Below are 22,357 nucleotides of genomic sequence, written 5' to 3' on the forward strand. Positions count from 1 at the left end.
CCTGTCAGGGGGTGGGGGGAAAGGGGAGGGAGAGCATTAGGACAAGTACCTAATGCATGGGGGGTTAAAACCTAGATGACAGGTTGATACGTGAAGCAGACCACCATGGCACATGTATACCCATGTAACAAACCTGCACATTAAACACATGTATCCCAGAACTTAAAGTTAAAAAAATAAGTAAATTTAAAATTTTACAAAGAGATTCCTATGAAATTTTGTCTCTCTGAGCTCCAGGTAGATTCTGAGTTTGAAGTGTGTTCCGTAACAGTAGTCTGAGTAATTATTACAGAGAATGACGTCAGACAACTCTCCAAACTAGTTGAATAAAGAACATGTCAAAGATTACAAGTATAAAGGAATTCCCAGCAAGGAATCTACTAGGCATTTCTACTTCTTACATCTATTCCTACTCCTAAGGAGCACAGGACTTTCTCTTTCTGCTTTTCTTTTTGTTTAGTGTTTTGGTTTTGGTTTTAACGTACCAGAACATGTTACGCCAGCATCTTCATTGTGATTGCAATAATGCTTTCCCCATTCATGGTGTTTACATTGCCAGACCGCAGGTTCATGTCCCTGGCAAGAAACACTGTCAAGCCAGATGTGTCCAAATCCCTCACTGGCGTTAACTCGACCAATGGCGGTGATAGCAGTTGGACATCCCAGTTGCTTGCATGCCACAGCAGCATCATGACTGTCCCAGCCGTCATCACATATTGTCCCCCATTCTCCTTGGAATCTCACTTCTAATCTTCCTGAACATTCAGTGACTCCATCTACCAGTCTCAGGCTCAGATCTGCTCCCTCTGTAACAGATACACAACAGGTCTGCGATAAGGAAGTAAGAACATGAAACTATAAATAGCTGTTCCTAAGATGAGTTAAGGAAAACGGGAGAGCTATAAGTGGAGACAGAGAAAACTGTGATGTACTGTACTAGCACTGGAAATCATTCAAGATGGAAGGAGGAGTGGATCAGGCAAGAAGATGGACATCTCAGTATAGACAGCATATACTACAGAAAGTGTTTCTAACAGGAGATCCAGGGACTGAATTTCATCTGGAGACCTGCTATTTGACCACCACAGAGTTCTTGTTAGAACTGTTTACTTTTTCTGGTTAATATATATTCGCATGTGTTTAACTGGCACCCGCATCCTTCAGTTTGCCTCCATACTTAGCAATCCCTTTTGCCTCTGACTGCATTCTCCATTGATACTACCTAGCCTGTGTTGTATACCTGAACCTGTTGTATCCACTTCCTTAGTTTAAAAGCAGAGCAAAGAAAAAGGAGGCTTCATTACTACAATTTTTACCTTCCCCAAATCAATATTCTTCAAAGAATAGACGTTGATTCTGAAGAATATTCTGTAATAAATTAAACTGGTTTTTTCCTCGGGCAGTTTCCATTTTCATTCTCACAATATTGTTTATTGTGATTCCTCAGCATGTGCTAACTGGGGGCCTAGAGAAATTTTGATGGGTAAAAGAGAATGGAAGGTATAGTCTGTGATTTTTCTACTTCAAATTCTTCACATTCTTCAGCTAACAAAACCTATCTTTCTTGTAGGAGTTCCATTCATTGTGGTTCAGGCTATAGCAGATCACATTGTTCAACAAGAAAAAGCCTGTTCAAGACATGCAGAAAGAGACAGAACCCAGATGACATTGTTCAAGAACCTGAATCCAACCATGCATGAGGCTAACTATACCCTCTGAATTTCCCAGTTTTGTAAGCCAGTATTCTCTTCTTTTTAAATGAGTTTGAATGGAAGTTCATTTATTTGCACAGAGAGAGAGAGAACTCTGAGAGAGAGAGAGAGAAAGAGAGAAAGAGAAAGAGATCTGGTGAAGATAGGGATTTTTTACTCTTATTTTCCTAAGTGTTCTCTGGGGTTCAAGACACACTCAATCTCCTTTTATACTAAGAATTCAACAGAAAAACGAAGAGTGGTTCTCTGCACACACAAACCATCGTACCTGCCTCCAGTCTGAGTATCAATGTGAAAGTCTCTAGACAGATACAATGCATATCTAGTATAAATAAAATTTTAATGGGAAACCAATATTGATTTTTAAAAAGTGATTTGCTTTTGTGAATTTGAAAAATGATTTGGGAAGGAGTGGGTTAATGAGGCTAATGAGGAGGCTTTTGTGGATTAAATGATAACTGGAGTGGTTTCGTCTTAAAACTTCATAGTGCAAAATTTCCTAGTAAAGCCCTTCCTTCCTTCCTTTTTCCCCTCTTTTTCTTTTCGGTCTCTCCCTTTCTTTATGGGCTTTTCCTAAACACTGTCTTCTTTTCTTATGACCTGGATCTCAGTTTCACTATACACCCTTCTTCCCTAACCTATTTCTCCTAATTTCAGTTAAGGTAAAAAGTCCACAGTTAAAAAAAAAGGTAAAAATGAAACCTGAAGTTAGGTTAAAATGTGGTGACAAAAGAAGCAAACTTCATTATGTTCTTAAGAGTTCAGGCTTTTAAGATTCATTACCCCTTTCTTTTGTCCTCTCCTGGAGAATAGAATGAGCCAAGATCAGTCCTTACTTGAGCAAATCACTCCAGCATCCTCAGCATGATCACAGTTATGCTTTCCCCATCCTTGATGTTTGCAGTTCCAGAGAGCTGACTCATTTCCGTTGCATATAAGATCATCAAACCAGATTGGTCCAGAGCCTTCTCCAAAATTAGCTGAACCAGAGAAACTGACAGCACTTCCACATTCAAGTTGTTTACAAACCACAGATGCATGATCGATGTTGAAGTTATCATCACACACTGTCCCCCACTGTCCTTGGAATTTGATCTCTATTCTTCCAGAACACATATTCCCTCCATTCGTCAGCCTCATTTCCAAATTGGATCCATCTGGAGCAGAGAAAAGACCAGAGTTCAGAAGTTACATTCATTTAGAAGTGATTTTAGAAAATAAGTTTCCTCTGGACACTTGGGATTTGATGTTGTCCTTAAAATGGTGCCTGATTTTGGATGTTGCCCAGCTCCACACAGTGGAGAATTTTAGTATGTTAAAATCTAGGAGGCAATTAGGATTTTTATCTGTATCTACTTACAAAGGAAAATATTTACAGATTAAAGTTTTTAAATTTTCTGTTTTGTTTTGTTTCCTTCCATTACTAGGATAGATGTAAATACTCTTTTTATATAGAAATAGATAAATTCGACTCAACTTATTTAAATTTGACTCCAGTTAAAGCTTTAGGTGTATAAATTTCAAAAAGCAAATTGATTAACTCCACTGGTAGTTATAAAACAACAGAAAATAAGAGCTAAAAGTACTACACTGATGTTTTAGCTAAACAGCCCGTTCTATAGACAGCAATAATTATGATGAGAGCCTGCTAAAATTTATGACAATTTTAAACTTTGCAGTAGATGTTACTTTTGTTATTCTCCATTTCACACCTCCCATAGTGATTAAAAATAAGAGGAAAGAAGGAGGAGACAGAAGAGGAAGAGGAGAAAGAAGAAAGAGAACGGAGTCACCAAGAGAACCATGAGGATCTTCAGCACCTGTTATGTACCAAACAGTATGCCAGTAGTTTTACATGTATTATATCATTGAGTCCTCAGAGACTGAAGTTTAAAGAGATTTGACAACTTGCACAAAATCATAGGATATTAGCTATGGAAAATTTATTTCAGCATTTTTCTAGATGCTACTGTGTGTTTCTCTTATCACATCACAATGCCTGGACAGAGATAAGTCCTTTCTATAGTCGGTCCTCTGGGAGAGAGAGAAGCTGGGAGGTGAGAGGGTTGCATAAAAAATTAATGAAACAGGCCAATCATGGTGGCTCACGCCTGTAATTCCAGCATTTTGGGAGGCCAAGGCAGGCAGATCACCTGAGGTCAGGAGTTCGAGACCAGCCGGGCCAACATGGTGAAACCCCGTCTCTGCTAAAAATACAAAAATTAGCCAGGTGTGGTGGCAGGTGCCTATAATCCCAGCTACTCAGGAGGCTAAGGCAGGAGAATCGCTTGAACCTGGGAGGTGGAGGTTCCAGTGAGCCGAGATCATACCATCGCACTCCAGGCTGGAGAAATGGGGAGCCCAGGAATCTGAACTGGGTCAGAAATGTGCCCTTGGGATTTGCCAGCAGAAAGTCTTGACACATGGCTTTCTCAGTTATTGTGGGGCCAATTGCAATAAAACATATGAAGATGTTTTGTAAATTAAAACCACAACGTAAATGAAATGAATAGCACTGCACACTGGATCAAGCAATTATAGTTTCAAAGAATCCTTCCTACAACAAGAAATGATGTCTTAAAGCTAGAAATAGTTGATTTTTGTTCACTAAGTTGATTATCAGTTAATGGACAAAAAGGTAATAATTTGTGGGTCAATACATCAAAACAAGTCACTGGGAAAGAGAACAAGGAAATAACTTAGATGTCATGATATTTTTATGATATAGGAATAGTAGGTTACATTAAGCTTACTGAATATAAAATTTAAGCCACCACTTTTTGGCTTTTTGGCTAAGATCACGTATAAAATTGAAGCCAGTCACTTCCTCATTAATCACAGTGTTCAGATTTATTTTTATTTAAAAAAAAAATGACCTTGTGTTTTGTGGTTTTCTAGCAATGGATTGAGTACTTTTATACAAAAGAACTAGATTGCTTACAGGAAAGTGGCTTATTCTAGGTTTTAACCCATCTGCATATTTCTTCCCCACCAAGGATTTTGTGTTGAGGCTTTGACTAATGCAAGTCTTACCTGAGCAGGTCACTCCAGCATCTTGTTGGTGAGTACAGTTACTATGCTTTCCCCATCCATCATGTTTGCAGTCCCAAAGAGCTGACTCATTCCCACGACAAGAAACATGATCCATCCAAATGCGTCCAGAACCTGCACTGGAATTAGCCCATCCAGTGGCTTTGATAGCAGTTGGACATCCCAGCTGGTTACAAATCACAGAGACTGCTTCCATGCTCCAGCCATTATTACACACCGTTCCCCACTCCTCCTGGACTTTCACTTCCACTCTCCCACTACACTTGTTTTCACCATCCACTAGCCTCAGCTCCTTGTCTGTTCCTCCTGCAACGATGGATTAAGACAGTCATTGGCCAAGGTCGCAAAAAGCAGGTAAAAAATTATTTTTTACATAAATTATTGATCCTTCAAACTCAGATTTGAGAACCATCCTAGTTCTATACGTGGTAAAATAGAAGAATGTTACTTCACAGTCATTCAAATATAAGTATCAGTATCACTGGTTTCAAATTAAGCAGTGCTATATAACCAGTAAAGGCAAGTAACACAATAGTGTTTAATAGCTTTATTTTATGGTTGGAGAGTCTTAATAGTGGCAATTTATATAATTCCCATGAAGCGTTTTCGAGTTAAATACGATTCTACAAAATGTTATGGGATGAACTTTTTACATTTCTCCAAAATTGTAAGGTCGGTAGAAAGAAGGCTAATAGAGAATTTATGAAGATGAAAAGACTAGCTGTAAGAAATCTAACCCTTATTTCATACAGATATGTAAAATAGCACAAATCTTAAAAACACTAGACTGAAACTTATCTACTTAAATAAAAATTAAGATGGATATATTTTCCTGCTATTTTCTACCAAAAAATAAATCTCTTTGTACTCTCTTCCCACCCCCAGATGACAGATGATCTCAGTTGCCTCCTTGGCATTATTTTAGCTTTATTTAGGAATCCAGTGGTCCCAACAACCAGGCATCTCTCAATACATTTTTAGATAAATTTTGGCATTTGAATTTACTAATGTGTTTCCCAAATTCATTTTTGTTCTAATGATTCTGAAGTTTCTCCTCCTTTGTATTCTTTCCTATTTTTTAGCTCAACATTATTTCTAATCTTTAAGTAAAATTCATTTTTCTGCTGTGAGTTTATTTTATTTGGTGAGGAACCATGCTAATATTTTGGTGTCGCATGGTTAGATTTTTATTGTGTGCTTTTAATAATATCTGATCCTCTGAATACATGGAGCATGTCACCTAGTGTTTAGATGCTACTCAGCCTTCGGAAAAATTGTTTGCCTTTTAACTGTTCTTGTCAGAGTGGGCGAAGCCTGTAAGTAAATTTGACAGAGTACTCACCAAGAGAACTGGTGACAAAACAGGCACTGAGAAGTAAAATCACAGCAACAGTGAAGGGACTCAAGTTGACAAAATGTCTTCTGACGTCTGTGAAAAAGAAGAGGGCAAAAGTAGCATCTTCCCAAAAAGAGACTTTGGAGAAGATAGACGGTTTCAGAGGTTAATTAACAAAGCAGGTCGGCCGGGCGCGGTGGCTCAAGCCTGTAATCCCAGCACTTTGGGAGGCCGAGACGGGCGAATCACAAGGTCAGGAGATCGAGACCATCCTAGCTAACACGGTGAAACCCCGTCTCTACTAAAAAATACAAAAAAAAAAAAACTAGCCGGGCGAGGTGGCGGGCGCCTGTAGTCCCAGCTACTCCGGAGGCTGAGGCAGGAGAATGGCGTAAACCCGGGAGGCGGAGCTTGCAGTGAGCTGAGATCCGGCCACTGCACTCCAGTCCGGGCGACAGAACGAGACTCCGTCTAAAAAAAAAAAAAAAAAAAACAAAGCAGGTCAAACCAAGACAGAAAACCCTTCCTTTTAAATTCCAAGGCGGGCAGGAAACATTCATACCCAGGCTGATATAGTTTCAGTGAAATAGCTTTGAAAATGTTCATGTTTATAGGCAACCTAGAGGTGAGGGACTAGAAGAAGGTTGGTGGTGGAAATGAGAATTTCAAGGGCAACCTTTAAAACCTGGAAAATGAGAACAACATCAATGAAACTTATAGTAGACAATTCTCCCAGCAGGCACAGGGAAAGTATCCTGAGATTTCTCTATTCCCTAACCACCTCGATATTCAATTACGGATGCCCCCATCTTCAAGACTACCTGAGCCGCACTTATAGAGGATAAGTTCCATGAGTAAATGAATTGTATCTATCATGTTCACCATAATTTCACCAGTACCTGGCTTGATGCTTGCCAAATAGTAGCTAGCTGAACAATACCTTGATGGAATAAAGTGACGATATTCATATCTGAAAAGCTCAAATATTAAATCTTGTCATCTTTACCTGTATCATTATCACATAATACACTCTTTAATGCTGTTATTACTCTCTTATCTTCTTATTACTCTAACCCAACACTAATTTAAAACTAAAAATGCTAAATGATTTTAACATGTCCAAATAACTCTCGAAATAGATAACTCACTTATCAGAGTAGATAATCTTCTTTATGTAATTAACTCTCTATCCATATTCATTTCTGCGTATTCCATCTTTTCTAACAACTATTTTTTCATACTCAATACATTTAACTTTAGTTCCTGACTTAATTTCACCTCAGCAGTTTTACAAAATTAATGCCAACTCTGATCCTATATCACATCTTCAATTTTGAATCTACGGCAGATCAAAGATACTGCCATATAAGCCTATGTCCTTTTTCCACTCCTTACTCTTCTCATGCCAATCACTTTTAAATCACATCCATTGACTGTCATAATAATATACCCCATTAAAGGGGAAATGTAGAATAAATGAGAAGCTTTTACCAGCAGATCCAGAGTCTTCAAGTGGCACCATTCTGAGTTTGTTCATTCCAAAGTTTTATAACTTCAATGATTCTTAAATCTTCTTGTATTGTTCTGTAGAAATGTTCTTCTAAAGAAAAGGACTAAGAATTCTAAAAATCACTTCACTCTCATGAAAATGAAAAGGCTACATATGGAGGCGGAGTCAACTCAAAAAGAGAAGTCATTGAAAGAGCTGAGGTTCCATTTCGTTCTCATGTTTTCTTCAATATGGGACATGAAACAACCAAAGGAAATTGGGAAACACTTCCCACAGATTTCGAAAAATTAGAGGAAATACTAACTCATATGCTGCTGTTGCTGAATTAAATATTTTACATTTTTGAACTTCATTTTGGACAAATATATGAGACACAAAAAGGTACTGTCATATAGAAAAATTATGTAAAAAAACTAAAGCAAAACAGGTAAAACATAATTAAATAATTAATGTTTTATTATATCCACTTTTAATTTTATTTCCATAATCAAATGTGTCTAATGAGTAATTTTGTGTAAGTTGTTGAGACACAGTATTTGTCATTTCTTTTCTAATGGGATGAAGTACACCAAGAGAATTAGCCATGACTATTACTGATATTACAAATGGTGAAACAAAAATTAGCAAAACATGGTTTTAGCTCTATATAACTCAGATTCAAGTAAGAGAAACACATATGATAACAACAATGAACATAAAGTTAAAGTGTGGGGGTAAAAATAATGGATGAAGTAGTCCTATCTATTGAGAGAAAGGAATGAACAGTCAGAAAACTCTTTTCTCTGAGGAAAGGCTTAAATTGTGTCCTAAAAGATGAGAAAAACATTGCCAAAGGGACAAATGATAAACGAGTTTAAGGCATAAGAAATAGCACATACAAATGAATATTTATATATAAAAACATATCAGCTTGAAATAACTACTAATAGTTTATCATGGCATACATATTGTCAGGTGTTAGTGATGGGCCTGAAATGGGGAATCAAAGTAGCATCTCCAGCCTTCCAAAGAGACATTCACTAGAACTCAGTCAACAAAGGCACCCTGCTTTCTTCCATTTTTTGGGCATGCCAAATCTCTCCCTGCCTCATAGTATGTCATACATATTGTTCCTTCTGTGTTTACTGCCTCCCTACCAGTACCTTTCTCTAAGATAACTCTTTATTTCTCAGTTAAACATCCCTTCACTAGGAGAAATAACTCCAACCCTGAATGACCCCAGAAAATAAACACTCAAGATACCCTGTACTTATGAGGACTGTAAATTATGTTTTTATAATTATTGTTTATCTTACTTGCTAGTCTTAAGATACCAGGATAGGAACTGCCTTTTTTTCAAAAAGACATCTACCAGTCCCTGCCAGATGGTAGGCTCAATATTACCTTTTTTTTGTTGTTGTTGTTGATAATGTTGTTATTATTGCTGAGGTAAACAAGGACTACATGAAGAGGAGTTTTATATACCAAGTTAAAGAATTATAATTTTACACTGCAGGCAAGTAATGACATTAAATAGTTTGAAACATGAATATTAAAGTGCTTTGTCTTTTACATATCTCATCTTGCTAGCAACTTTGAGGATGATTAGTGGCCAGGGTAAAAATGGAAATAAGAGCAAGACTAAATGCAGTGAAAGTGAATATTATAGCAAAAACCTAGTAGAATAAGAGCCTAATTGAAAAGATATCGTAGAAAAATGGAAGAAATAGATTGGTGCAAAATTCAAAAGCTAGGTGAACAAGGCATTTTTGCTTTTATTCAAAATGAAGAAACAGGAAGTGTGTTTACCATCCCACCTGAAACAACTAAAAGCCAAACCAAACATGTGTAGCAGTGATTTTCAAGACACTGAAAATGAGGCAACAAGAATAGTTGTTGCCTGGATCTCAAGGATTGTGATCCATGAGCGATGAGAAGCTAAGCTGAGTTTACTGCCTTGAGATAGTTTCCAGGCTACCGTGGAGTAGGAAACCCAGAGAATGATCAGAGGAGTACCAGAGTTGGGGAGAAGCAGCTGAGAATCTGGGAGACTAAGGTGGCTAGAATTCACAGGAAATAGCCTCATAGAGGAGAAAGTTGCAGAGAGAGAGAGAGAGAGAGAGAGGGAGGGAGAGAGAGAGAGAGAGAGAGAGAGCGAGAGTGGGAGTAGGGAGGAGGCAAGGAGAGAGAGCTGAATATCTGTAGAGTCCCCTTTGAGTATTCAGCTGAGTATTGTTAAGTGCATGCATGTGAGCAAATTACCTGAGTCTGGGGAAAGAAAAATGAAAGGATTAGAGTTACACACAGGGCCAGGAAAAGCGACCATTCACATGGAAAACTCACAATTCATGGGGTATTGGGTAGAGTTCACAGATGAGTCTTACCACAGTGGTGGGAAATAATTAGACCTAGCTACTTGCTGATTGGATCCCACCTAACAAATTTTAAAGACAAGACCCAAAGAATCAAATTGTTTCCAAGAACATAACAGTGTTCTAGACTAAACCTTGAAATATCTAAAGCAATAAAAATAATTTAAAACTCAGCAAAGTTTAGTTTACAATGTCTGGAATTAAACAAAATATTACTTAGTGCTATGGTCTAAATGTTTGTGTCTCCTCAAAATTCATATGTTGAGATCCTAACCTCCAAGGTATTAGTAGGTAGGGCCTTTGGGAGACAACTAGGTCATGAGGGCTCCGCCTTCATGAATGGGGTTATTGCCTTCATGAAAGAGATCCCTGAGAGACAACTGATCCCTTTTGCCATGTGAAGTACAGCTTAAAAATGGTAATCTATAACCCTGGAAGTGGACTCTCACCAGACACTGAATCTGACAGGATCTTGATCTTGGACTTCCCAGCCTCCAAAACAAAGAAATAAATTGCTGTTTACAAACCTCTGAGTCCATGTTGTGTAGTTTCTTTTTTGGGGAGTCGGGGGGAGTGCTGATTATAATCTCAAAACATGCAATTAGAAATGCCATAATCCTAAATGTTAAAATCCCAAAGTTCAACATCCCTAAAGATCAACATCTCTGAAATCTAAAAATTCCTAACATCAAAAACTGCAGAAGTTACAATTTAGAATGTTGAAATTCTGAAAGTTGAATTCTGGGGAAGACATCGGTACATTTTTGGTTGCATACAGGATAGTTGCATTCTGTTAATTACAACATGTTAGGCAGAACTATTCTCTTGGTATTGCCTTTATTTGGAAATTAAGTATAGTTTAAGGAGATGCAATTAAGTATGGGTGCCAAGTTGACAAGGGGTGCATTTATAGACATAATTTTAGGTGTCAACTTGATTGGATTAAGGACTATCTAGACACTTCATAAAGCATTATTTTTCATGGGTCTGTAAGAGTGCTTCCAGACACATCCAAAATAATGGATAAGATTAGTGTGTGAGTCTGAGTGGACTAGGTGGGGAAGATCTTCCCTCAGTGCTGGCCTGCATCAGGGAACCAGAGAGAACAAATGCAGAAGGAAAATTGATCTCTCTCTCAGAGCTGGGACAGACTTTTCTTGTGCTACTTTGGACAGCAGAACTGCAGGCTCACTGGCCTTTCAACTACAGCAATTATATCTGGAGTGGCTCCAGAATGTTAAGACTTTTAGCCTCAGACTGAGAGTTACACCATGGGCTTCCCTGGTGCTGAGGCCTTTGGACTTGGGCTGAGTCATGCTACAGTCATCCCATGGTCTTCAGCTTACAGACGGCCTATCATGGGACTTCTCAGCCACCAAAATTATGCAAGCCAATTCCCCTAATAAATTCACTCTCAATGTCTATATATATCCTACTGGATCCACCTCTCTGAAAGACCCTGACTAATACAGATTTGGTATTGGGGAAACTAAATTGATTCCTTCTTACTGTATTTTATGACACAGTGAAAGAGATCTGTGAAATTTTACTCTTGTAAAATGTGATTAACTGTGCAAGGCTAGTTAATGGCAAAAGATAAAGTTTAAAAGCTAATTGTTATTGGTGCTATAAAAGCAGAAAATAGGTTAATTTCAATAGCAGTGTTGGACAGTATATTCTTACAAATCGTATACTGCGTGATTCTATTTATATAGAATTCTGGAAAGTGAAAATCAATCGACTGTGACTAGAAGCAGTGGTTGCTTAGAGATGGATGGGAAGGAGTTCAAGGGAAGAATCACAATAAGGGATAATCATGATGAAGTTTTTTGGAGTAATTGATATGTTCATTGTCTTGATTGTGTTGGTAATTTCACAGGTATACACATATATCAAAACTAAACAAATTCAACAGTTTAAATATGGGCAACTTAGTGTATATTAATTATGCTCCAATAAAGCTGTTTTTAAAAATCTTTGTGAGCTATCACTGGTGGAGGACAAAAGAAAGAGAAAAGTCCACCAGCAGATCAATCTTTAAGGTTTACAACAATAATGGTACAGGTCAAACCCTCCAAAAAGGGCCAGGCTTGGGGGTAGCTGAAGATACCAAAATGTTGAGTGGACCTGGAAGTTAGCAGATGATTTGCTCAGAAATTTGTGACATTTTTGTGTGGGCATATTCATGGGGAATGAGAAAAAGAAGAGGAATAAATAAAGGGGGTGGTATCAGATTTTGAAACTTGTTCTGAATTTTGGAATAGATTTGAGGCTTGTTAGTAATCTCATTGTGTCCCTTTTCAGAATAAAGTCACTAATTTTGTCAGCCAGACAGGTTTTTAACAGTGAAATAAGTTTCTGTATTGCTGCATTGAAAATCTCTACATATAAATTGCAGGTGTATGGTATTATTATGTAAATTCTAGAACAAGCCTATGCCTTTTTCTTACTCAGTTTTCTACCACCCAACAAGACAGAATCTGTGCTCTCTTCTTAATTTGTCCAAAATTTAGCCTCTTTAGAATGCTGAGCAAACTCAAGTTCAACTTTTTCTTTTTCTTAGGTTCAATCACTGAATAACATTATTATTTTCTTTTTTTCTTATATACTGTCAACTCTAGAGACTTTACCCCCCCGCCCCCCAAAAAAAGCTGTTAGAACTGATAAATGAACTTGGTAAATTTGCAGGATACGAAAAACATTTTTTTTTTTTTTTTTTTTTTTTTGAGACAGAGTCTCGCTCTGTCGCCCAGGCTGGAGTGCAGTGGCCAGATCTCAGCTCACTGCAAGCTCCGCCTCCCGGGTTTACACCATTCTCCTGCCTCAGCCTCCCGAGTACCTGGGACTACAGGCGCCCACCACCTCGCCCAGCTAGTTTTTTGTATTTTTTTTTTTAGTAGAGACGGGGTTTCACTATGTTAGCCAGGATGGTCTCGATCTCCTGACCTCGTGATCCGCCCGCCTCAGCCTCCCAAAGTGCTGGGATTACAGGCTTGAGCCACCGCGCCCAGCCGAAAAACATTTTTTAAGGCTGCATTTTTTTATGTATTTTATTATTATTATTATTTGAGACGGAGTCTCGCTCTGTCACCCAGGCTGGAGTGCAGTGGCATGATCTTGGCTCACTGCAACCTCTGCTTCCCGGGTTCAAGTGATTCTCCTGCCTCAGCCTCTGAGTAGCTGGGATTACAGGGGTGTGCCATCACACCCAGCTAACTTTTGTATTTTCAGTAGAGAGGAGGTTTCACCATGTTGGCCAGGCTGGTCTCAAACTCCTGACCTCAAGTGATCTGCTTGCCTCGGCCTTCCAAAGTGCTGGGATTATAGGCCTGAGTCACTGTGCCCGGACTAATCATTGAATAAAATTAATTGTCCAGCCATCTGTTGCAGTTCAGGTAGAATGGCCATCTAGACTTAATTATCCTTTCTGCTAGAGTGTTAGAACTACGGTTTCAATTTCTTCAGCTATCCTTTTCAGCCATTTTTGAAAGTTCTTCATTGCTCGTATCAGATTTTTTTTCCCATCAAAACCCCATAGCACAGTGTCTTCTGACTCCTCTTACTTTTTTTTTTTTTTTGAGACGGAGTCTCACTCTGTCGCCCAGGCTGGAGTGCAGTGGCGCGATCTCGGCTTACTGCAAGCTCTGCCTCCCGGGTTCAGGTCATTCTCCTGCCTCAGCCTCCCGAGTAGCTGGGACTACAGGTGCCCACCACCACGCCTGGCTCATTTTTTGTATTTTTGGTAGCGACAGGGTTTCACCATGTTAGTCAGGATGGTCTCGATCTCCTAACCTCATGATCTGCCCGCCTCGGCCTCCCAAAGTGCTGGGATTACAGGCGTGAGCCACCGTGCCCAGCCCTGACTCCTCTTACTCTTTAATTAACTCAATTTTGTTCTTTATCTCAGATTATTTCCCCCTTACTATTCTTGTATGTTGAATACAAATTTAAGCTATGCATTTGGAAACTCAGTCTAAATGAGTCTTGCTTTCCAAAAAATATTTATGGAAATAGAACATAGGGTAATAAGGAAGACCCTGAAGGTTGGCAAGCAGAGTAGTGATATAATCAAATTTCTGTTTTCGACAATGACTCTGACTACGGTATAAAAGAGAGCTTACAAAAGGGCAAAAGTAGATGTAAGAATGCCTTATAGAAGGGTTATATAGTGTGGTAGAAATGATGGGATGTAGAGGTGGGCTCACCAGTGTTTAATTACTACTGGAGTAAATGACTGCCAAATAAAGTATATACATGTACCAAATAAAGTATGTACCAAATAAAGTATATACATGTACCAAATAAAGTATGTACCAAATAAAGTATATACATGTACCAATAACAATATTCCACTTCCCAAGGATTATCATTGATTCAATTATGTCTGCTTGAAATCCAAAAGTAGAAGAAACAGAAAATAAATGGATATGTGTGTCAACCTAAATAACAGAGGCTTTCTAGAAGAAAGGGATATTTATTCAGGAATAGGGCATTGCAATGAGAATACACGTGCCATCATAAACTATGTGCATGTTCAGAGAAGAAAGACAAAGGATTTTAAAGAAAAAATGAAGAGGATTACCTGATATTTTGATATAATTATTCTTGGCTACAAAGATCAGTAACAGGGGTGATACCAATTCAAGGTTAGACAAGAAATTGCTGGACAGATGTCCTTGCAGAAGCATTTTTTTGTGTGTATGGATGCGATGGTCTGGTATTTTTTGCAGTTTTTTGTGATAATTTTTGTTATCAGGCATTTGTGTATGAGAACCCTCTCGTCACAGCCTTCCCCAGCTCTATTTGTCAGGGTTTGTTCGGTGGCTCAAGCCTATAATCCCAGCACTTTGGGAGGCCGAGACGGGCGGATCACGAGGTCAGGAGATCGAGACCATCCTGGCTAACACAGTGAAACCCCGTCTCTACTAAAAAATACAAAAAAAACTAGCCAGGCGAGGTGGCGGGTGCCTGTAGTCCCAGCTACTCGGGAGGCTGAGGCAGGAGAATGGCGTGAACCCGGGAGGCGGAGCTTGCAGTGAGCTGAGATCCAGTCACTGCACTCCAGCCTGGGCGACAGAGTGAGACTCTGTCTCAAAAAAAAAAAAAAAAAAAAAAAAAAGAAACAAACTAGTGACTCCATGTTGATTCTGAGAACTTTCTCATTTTCCCCTTTTGATCAAGATCTTTCTCCAAAATCATAATTGATCAATCATCTCGTAGTTAGGTTTTGACATCCCTCAGTGCTGGGATGAACCTGTTCTAGGTTGCTGGTCTAATCTCACATTGGAAGGAGTAAATGGAGGCTAACAGTCAGTGTCAAAACCCTTTTAGTAACATTTGAGCAAGAAGGTAGTTTTGAAGGAAGTGACTCTCAGGCTGTCTACCTTGATGGTGCCCATTATCAAGTTTAATTTTGTCTATTCCATAGCTTTTTGTTAACATCTCAAAGTGTTAGGCCAGTATTATTTTGCCAGGAATTGTACTTCTGAAAAAAAAATTAACAAGTAACAGATAAGAAGTTTTAAAAGGGAAAATACAAAGTAAAATTCATACTAATATGACAATCCGAGTTTGCATGATGGTTTTGAGCCGTGAGCCCAGGCTAAAAACAACAAATTGAATAAATCAAGTAACCATTATTTTCTCAAATAAAACAGTGGGCATTAAGAGGGATAGGAGTCTCATTATGACATACAGTCTTATTGTGAAACCTTCAGAAAAGCTCTCTACAGCATGGAAACATCAACTTCTCATCCTGGTTTATAGATGGAATTACGGAATTGGGTGGTCTGGTAACTTTCTTGTGACCAAAGGATCAAGCATGAGACTTATTCCTTAAAATTCATCTAGTTTCAGCTTATAGGAGTTCAGGAACAGAGCAGTTCTTGTTTTTAGTAATACCATGGAAGAAAGCTGGATTGGAACTGGTGGCTCACACCTGTGATCCTAGCACTTTGGGAGGCGGAAGTGGGTGGATCACTTGAGGTCAGGAGTTCAAGACCAGTCTGACCAACATGGTGAAACCCTGTCTCTACTAAAAACACAAAATTAGCTGGGTGGCGGCACACGCCTGTAATCCAAGCTACTTGGGAGGCTGAGGCAGGAGAATGACTTGAACCTGGGAGGCAGAGGTTGCAGTGAGCTGATATGGCGCCCTTACACTCCAGCCGGGACAACAGCAGCAAAACTCTGTCACAAAAAAAAAAAGAAAGAAAGAAAAGAGAGAGAGAGAGAAAGAAAGAAAGAAAAAGAAAGAAAGAAAGAGAGAGAGAGAAAGAAAGAAAGAGAAAGAAAGAAGGCTGGATTGGAGGAATCTAAAAGAATTCAGGATCTAGTCTAGTCTATAGCTAAATAAGAACTCAAAAACAATGCACAGAGCTACAATCTAATAATAAGTATATTATAGCTTTTCTTTAGAAACATAGCTTTCCCTAATACCATATAGGAATCTCAGATTTAAATAACTCTTTAGGCTAGGAAGGTAAACCAAGGCTGCCTTTACATTTTGCCTACAATTTTAAGGTTCCTGGCCCTTCCAGGAAGTGACAATTTTTACTCACTCACTGTAAGGCTGAGAATCATTGAAGTCAGGCATACTATGCACATTTTCAAATATGATATTTTAGTCAAATCCTTGGTAATATAATCAATGTTTCCAATTGTATCCTGCTATAAAGAGAAAGCAGATTATTATTGGACTTATTCAAATAACCAAATTGTTATAAAAATAAAAACACTTATGAATAGTTTCTAAATTTTAGAGAGATCAGGTAGGGAGAAAAAGCAAATGCTTTCATCTTTGTTCATAAAAGTATACTTTACCAAATTGCTTTGTTTATATTGTAAACTACACAATATATTTTATACCTTAAAAGAGAAAATTTCCTTAAATATGGAAAACAAAATATTTAAGCAAATAATCAATAATGCTTTATTTTTTATTTTTATATAAGATTTCTTTTTAATTTTTAAAAATTTTTGTGGGTGCATAGTAGGCGTATATGTTTGTGAGGTACCTGACATGTTTTAATACAGGCATGCAATGTGTAATAATCACATCCTGGAGAATGGAGTATTCATCCCCTCAAACATTTATATTTTGTATTACAAGCAATCCAATTACACACTTTTAGTTATTTTTAAATGTACAATTAAGTTATTATTGACTATCAGCACCCTTTTATGCTGTCAAATAGTATGTCTTATTCCTTCTTTCTAACTTTTTTTGTACCTATTAACCATTCCCACCTCACCCCCAGCTCCCCACTACTCTTCCCACTACTCTCTCTATTCTCTATGTCCATCCTTCTACTCTCTGTGTCCATGATTTCAATTACGTTGACTCTTAGAGCCTACAAATAAGTGAGAACATGTTTGTTTTTCTGTGCCTGGGTTATTTCACTTAACATAATGATCTTCAGTTCCATCCATGTTGTTGCAAAGTACAGAATCGTGGCAGAATAGTACTCATTATGTATATGTACCACATTGTCTCTATCCATTAATCTGTTGAGGGCCACTTAAGTTGCTTTCTTTTTTTTTTTTGAGACGGAGTCTTGCTCTGTCACCCAGACTGGAGTGCAGTGGCCGGATCTCAGCTCACTGCAAGCTCCGCCTCCCGGGTTCACGCCATTCTCCTGCCTCAGCCTCCTGAGTAGCTGGGACTACAGGCGCCCGCCACCTCGCCCGGCTAGTTTTTTGTATTTTTTAGTAGAGACGGGGTTTCACCGTGTTAGCCAGGATGGTCTCGATCTCCTGACCTCGTGATCCGCCCGTCTCGGCCTCCCAAAGTGCTGGGATTACAGGCTTGAGCCACCGCGCCCGGCCAGGTTGCTTTCAAATCTTAGCTATTGTGGACAGTACTGCAACAAAAATGGGAGTGCAAATACCTCTTCAATATACTGATTTTCTTTCTTTTGGGTGTATACCCAAAAGCAGTGGGATTGCTGGATCATATGGTAGTGCAATTTTTCATTTTGTGAGAAACCTCCAAACTGTTCCCCATAGTGGTTGTATTAATGTACATTCCCACCAACAGTGTAGGAGCGTTCCCTTTTCTCCACTTTCTTATCAGCATTTATTGCCTGTTTTTTTAATATACGCCGTTTTAACTGGTGTGAAATATCTCATTGTAGTTTTGATTTGCTTTCTTTTATGATCAATGATGTTGAGCACCTTTTCATATGCCTGTTTGCCATGTGTGTGTTTTCTGAGAAATGTCTATTCAAATATTTTGCCCATTTTTTGATCAGATTACTAGATTTTTTCCTATACAGCTGTTTAAACTCCTTATATATTCTGGTAATAACGCCCTGTCAGATAGGTAGTTTGCAAATATATTCTCCCATTTTGTGGGTTGTCTCTTCACTTTGTTGACTGTTTTCTTTGCTGTGCAGAAGCTTTTTAACTTGATGTGATCCCATTTGTCCATTTATCCTTTGGTTGACTGTGCTTGTGGAGTATTGCTCAATAAAGTTTTACCCAGACCAATGTCCCGAAGATTTTCCCTTCAGGGAATTATTAATGTTTTCTTATGGCAGTTTTATAGTTTGAGGTCTTAGATTTAAGTCTTTAGTGCATTTTGATTTAATTTTTGTATATGGTGAGAGATGGGGGGGCTAGTTTCATTCTTCTGCATACGAATATCCAGCTTTCTTAGCACCATTTATTGAAGAGACTGTCTTTTCCCCAGCGTATGTTCTTGGTGCCTTTGTCAAAAATGAGTTCACTATAGGTGTTTGGATTTGTTTCTGAGTTCTCTGTTCTGTTCTATCAGTCTTTGTGCTCGTTTTCATGCCAGTATGATGCTGTTTTGGTTACTATAGCTCTGTAATACAATTTGAAGTCAGGTAATGTGATTCCTCCAGTTTTATTCTTTTTGCTTAGGATAGCTTTGGCTATTCTGGCTCTTTTGCGGTTCCATGTAAATTTTAGAATATTTTTCTATTTCTGTAAAGAATGCCATTGTTATGTTGATGTGGATTGCATTGAATATGTAGACTGCTTTGGGTAGTGTGGAATTTTAGCAATATTGATTCTTCCAATCCATAAACCTGAAGTATCTTCCCATTTTTTGGTGTCCTCTTCAATTTCTTTCATCACTTTTATAGTTTTCATTATAAAGATCTTTCACTCCTTTGGTTAAGTTAGTCCCTAGGTATTTTATTTTATTGGTGGCTATTGTAAATGAGATTACATTTTTATTTCTTTTTTGGATTGTTTAGTGTTGGCATGTAGAAATGTTACTGATTTTTATATGTTGATTTCATATCCTGCAACTTTACTGAATTTGTTCATCAGTTCTAATATTTTTGGTGGAGTCTATAGGTATTTCCAAATATAAGATTATATTACCTGCAAACAAGAATGATTTGACTTCCTCTTTCCAATTTGGATTCCCTTTGTATCTTTCTCTTGTTTGATTGCTCTAGCTAAGACTTCCCATACTATGTCAAATAATAGGGGTGACAGTCGGCACCTTTGTCGTCTTCCAGATTATAGATGAAAGGCTTTCAGTTTTTCACCATTCAGTATGATACTAGCTGTGGGTCTGTCAAATATGGCTTTCATTATGTTATGTTTCTTCTGTAACCAGTTTTTTGAGAGATTTTGTCATGAAGGGATGTTGAATTTTATCTAATGCTTTTTCAGCATCAATTGAAGGTCATATGGTTTTTATCCTTTTTCTGTTGATATAGTGTATCACATTGATTTGCATATGCCTAACCATCCTTTCATCCTAGAGATAAAACCCACGTGGTCATGATGAATGATCTTTCTAACATATTGTTAAATTTCATTTGCTAGTATTTTGTTGAGAATTGTTCCATCAATATTCATCAGTGATATTGGCCCGTAGCTTTCTTTTTTTGATATGCCTTTGTCTGGTTTTGGTATCAGGGTAATATTGGCCTCATATAATTAGTTTGGAAGTATTCCCTCCTCCTCTATTTTTCAGAATAGTTTGAGTAGAATTGGTATTAGTTCTTCAAATATTTGGTACAATTCAGCAGTGAAACCATCAGATTCTGGGCTTCTCTTTAGTGGAAGACTTTTTATTATGGCTTCAATCCCATTGTTACTGGACTGTTCAGATTTTGGATTCCTTCCTGGTACAACATTGCTGGATTGTATGTGTGCAGGAATTTGTCCATTTCTTCTAGATTTTCCATCCTTTTGCATTCGGTTGCATATATTAGCCACTAATGATCCTTTGAATTCCTGCAATATCAGTTGTAATGTCTGCTTTTTCATTTTTGTTTTATTTATTTTGATCTTCTCTCTTTTTTCCTTAGTCTGTTTAAAGGCTTATGAATTTTGTTTAAATTTTCAAAACAGCAACTTTTTGTTTCATTAATCTTTTATGTTGTTTTTTTCAATTTCATTTATTCGTGCTCTAATCTTTATTATCACTTTACTTTTTTTTAACCTCAAATTTTTATTTTTAGTTCTGGGGTATATGTGCAGTATGTGCAGGTTTGTTACATAGGTAGACATGTGCCATAGTGGTTTGCGCACCTAACAACCCATCACCTAGGTATTAAGCCCAGCATGCATTAGCTCTTTTTCCTAATATTCTTCCTGCCCCCACCCCACTGCCTGACAGGCCCCAGTGTATGTTACTCCCTTCACTGTGCCCATGTGATCTCGTTGTTCAGCTCCCACTTATAAGTGAGAACATGCGATGTTTGGTTTTCTGTTCTTGCATTAGTTTGCTGAAGATAATGGCTTCCAGCTTCATCCATGTCCCTGCAAAGGACATGACCTCATTCCTTTTTATGGCCGCATAGTATTCCATGGTGTATATGTACCACATTTTCTTTATCCAGTCTATCATTAATGGGCATTTGGGTTGAGTCCATGTTCTTATTATTGTGAAGAGTGCTGCAATGAACATACATGTGCATGTATCTTTGTAATAGAATAATTTATATTCCTTTGGGTATATACTCAGTAATGGTATTGCTGGGTCAAATGGTATTTCTGGTTCTAGATCTTCGAGGAATCACCACACCATCTTCCACAATGGTTGAACTAATTTACATTCCCACCAACAGTGTAAAAGTGTTCCTTTTACTCCACAACCTCACCAGCATCTGTTGTTTCTTGACTTTCTAATAATGGCCATTCTGACTGGCGTGAGACAGTATCTCATTGTGGTTTTGATTTGCATTTGTCTAATGATCAGTGATGTTGAGCTTTTTTTCATATGTTTGTTGGCTGCATGAATGTCTTCTTTTGAGAAGGGTCTGTTAATGTCCTTTGCCCACTTTTTAATGGAGTGGTTTTTTTTTTTTCTTGTAAATTTGTTTGAGTTCCTTATAGATTCTGGATATTAGACCTTTGTCAGATGGCTAAATTGCAGATTTCCCCCACTCTGCAGGTTGCCTGTTCACTCTGATGATAACCTGTTTTGCTCTACAGAAGCTCTTTAGTGAGATCCCATTTGTCAATTTTTGCTTTTGTTGCAATTGCTTTTGGCGATTTCATCATGAAATCTTTGCTTATGCCTATGTCCTTAATTATATTACCCAGATTTTCTTCTATGGTTTTTATAGTTTTGGGTTTTACATTTAAGTCTTTAAGCCATCTTAAGTTAATTTTTGTATAAGGTGTGAAGAAGGGGTCCGTTTCAATTTTCTGCAAATGGATAGCCAGTTTTCCCAGCACCATTTGTTAAATAGGGAATCCTTTCTCCATTGCTTGTTTTGGTCAGGTTTGTCGAACATTAGATGGTTGTAGATGTGTGATCTTATTTCTGAGTTCTCTATTCTGTTCCATTGGTCTATGTGTCTGTTTTTGTACCAGTACCATGCTGTTTGGGTTAGTCTTATAGTATTGTTTGAAGTCCTGTATGGTGGTAGTCTTATAGTATCGTTTGAAGTCCTGTATGGTGATGCCTCCAGCTTTGTTCTTTTTGCTTAGAATTATCTTGGCTATACGGGCTCTTTTTCAGTTCCATACGAAATTTAAAGTAGTTTTTTCTAATTCTGTGAAGAATATCAATGGTACTTTAATGGGAATAGCATTTAATTGATTAATTACTTTGGGCAGTATGGCCATTTTCACAATATTGATTCTTCCTATCCATAAGCATGGAATATTTTTCCATTTGTTTGTGTTCTCTCTGGTTTCCTTGAGCAGAGATTTGTAGTTCTCCTTGAAGAGGTCCTTCATTTCCCTTGTTACCTGTGTTCCTAGGTATTTTGTTATCTTTGTAGCAACTGTGAATGGGCGTTCACTCATAATTTGGCTTTCTGCTTGCCTGTTGTTGGTGTATAGGAATGCTTGTGACTTCTGCACAATGATTTTGTATCCTGAGATTTTGCTGAAGTTGTTTATCAGCTTAAGAAGCTTTCGGGCTGAGACAATGGGGTTTTCTAGATATACGATCATG

The 22,357-nt window shown here is 38.0% G+C and overlaps 1 protein-coding gene across 2 annotated transcripts in view; it reads right to left on the reverse strand.

Annotated features, from left to right (window-relative positions):
• Nucleotides 1-7,839, reverse strand: part of CD163 (CD163 molecule) — a 26,645-nt gene extending 18,806 nt beyond the window's left edge. For both annotated transcript variants that reach the window (XM_011952589.1, XM_011952582.1), the window contains exons 1-5: nt 7,591-7,839; nt 6,106-6,192; nt 4,746-5,069; nt 2,549-2,869; nt 486-806 (exon numbers count right to left, since the gene is read on the reverse strand). In XM_011952589.1, the coding sequence (XP_011807979.1) occupies nt 486-806; nt 2,549-2,869; nt 4,746-5,069; nt 6,106-6,192; nt 7,591-7,636 (1,099 nt within the window). In that variant the 5' untranslated portion in view covers nt 7,637-7,839. The remainder of the gene's footprint in view (nt 1-485; nt 807-2,548; nt 2,870-4,745; nt 5,070-6,105; nt 6,193-7,590) is intronic.
• Between the last annotated feature and the right edge of the window lie 14,518 nt (nt 7,840-22,357).

This window comes from Colobus angolensis, unplaced genomic scaffold (genome assembly GCF_000951035.1).
Source record: "Colobus angolensis palliatus isolate OR3802 unplaced genomic scaffold, Cang.pa_1.0 Scaffold11, whole genome shotgun sequence".
NCBI lineage: Eukaryota > Metazoa > Chordata > Mammalia > Primates > Cercopithecidae > Colobus > Colobus angolensis.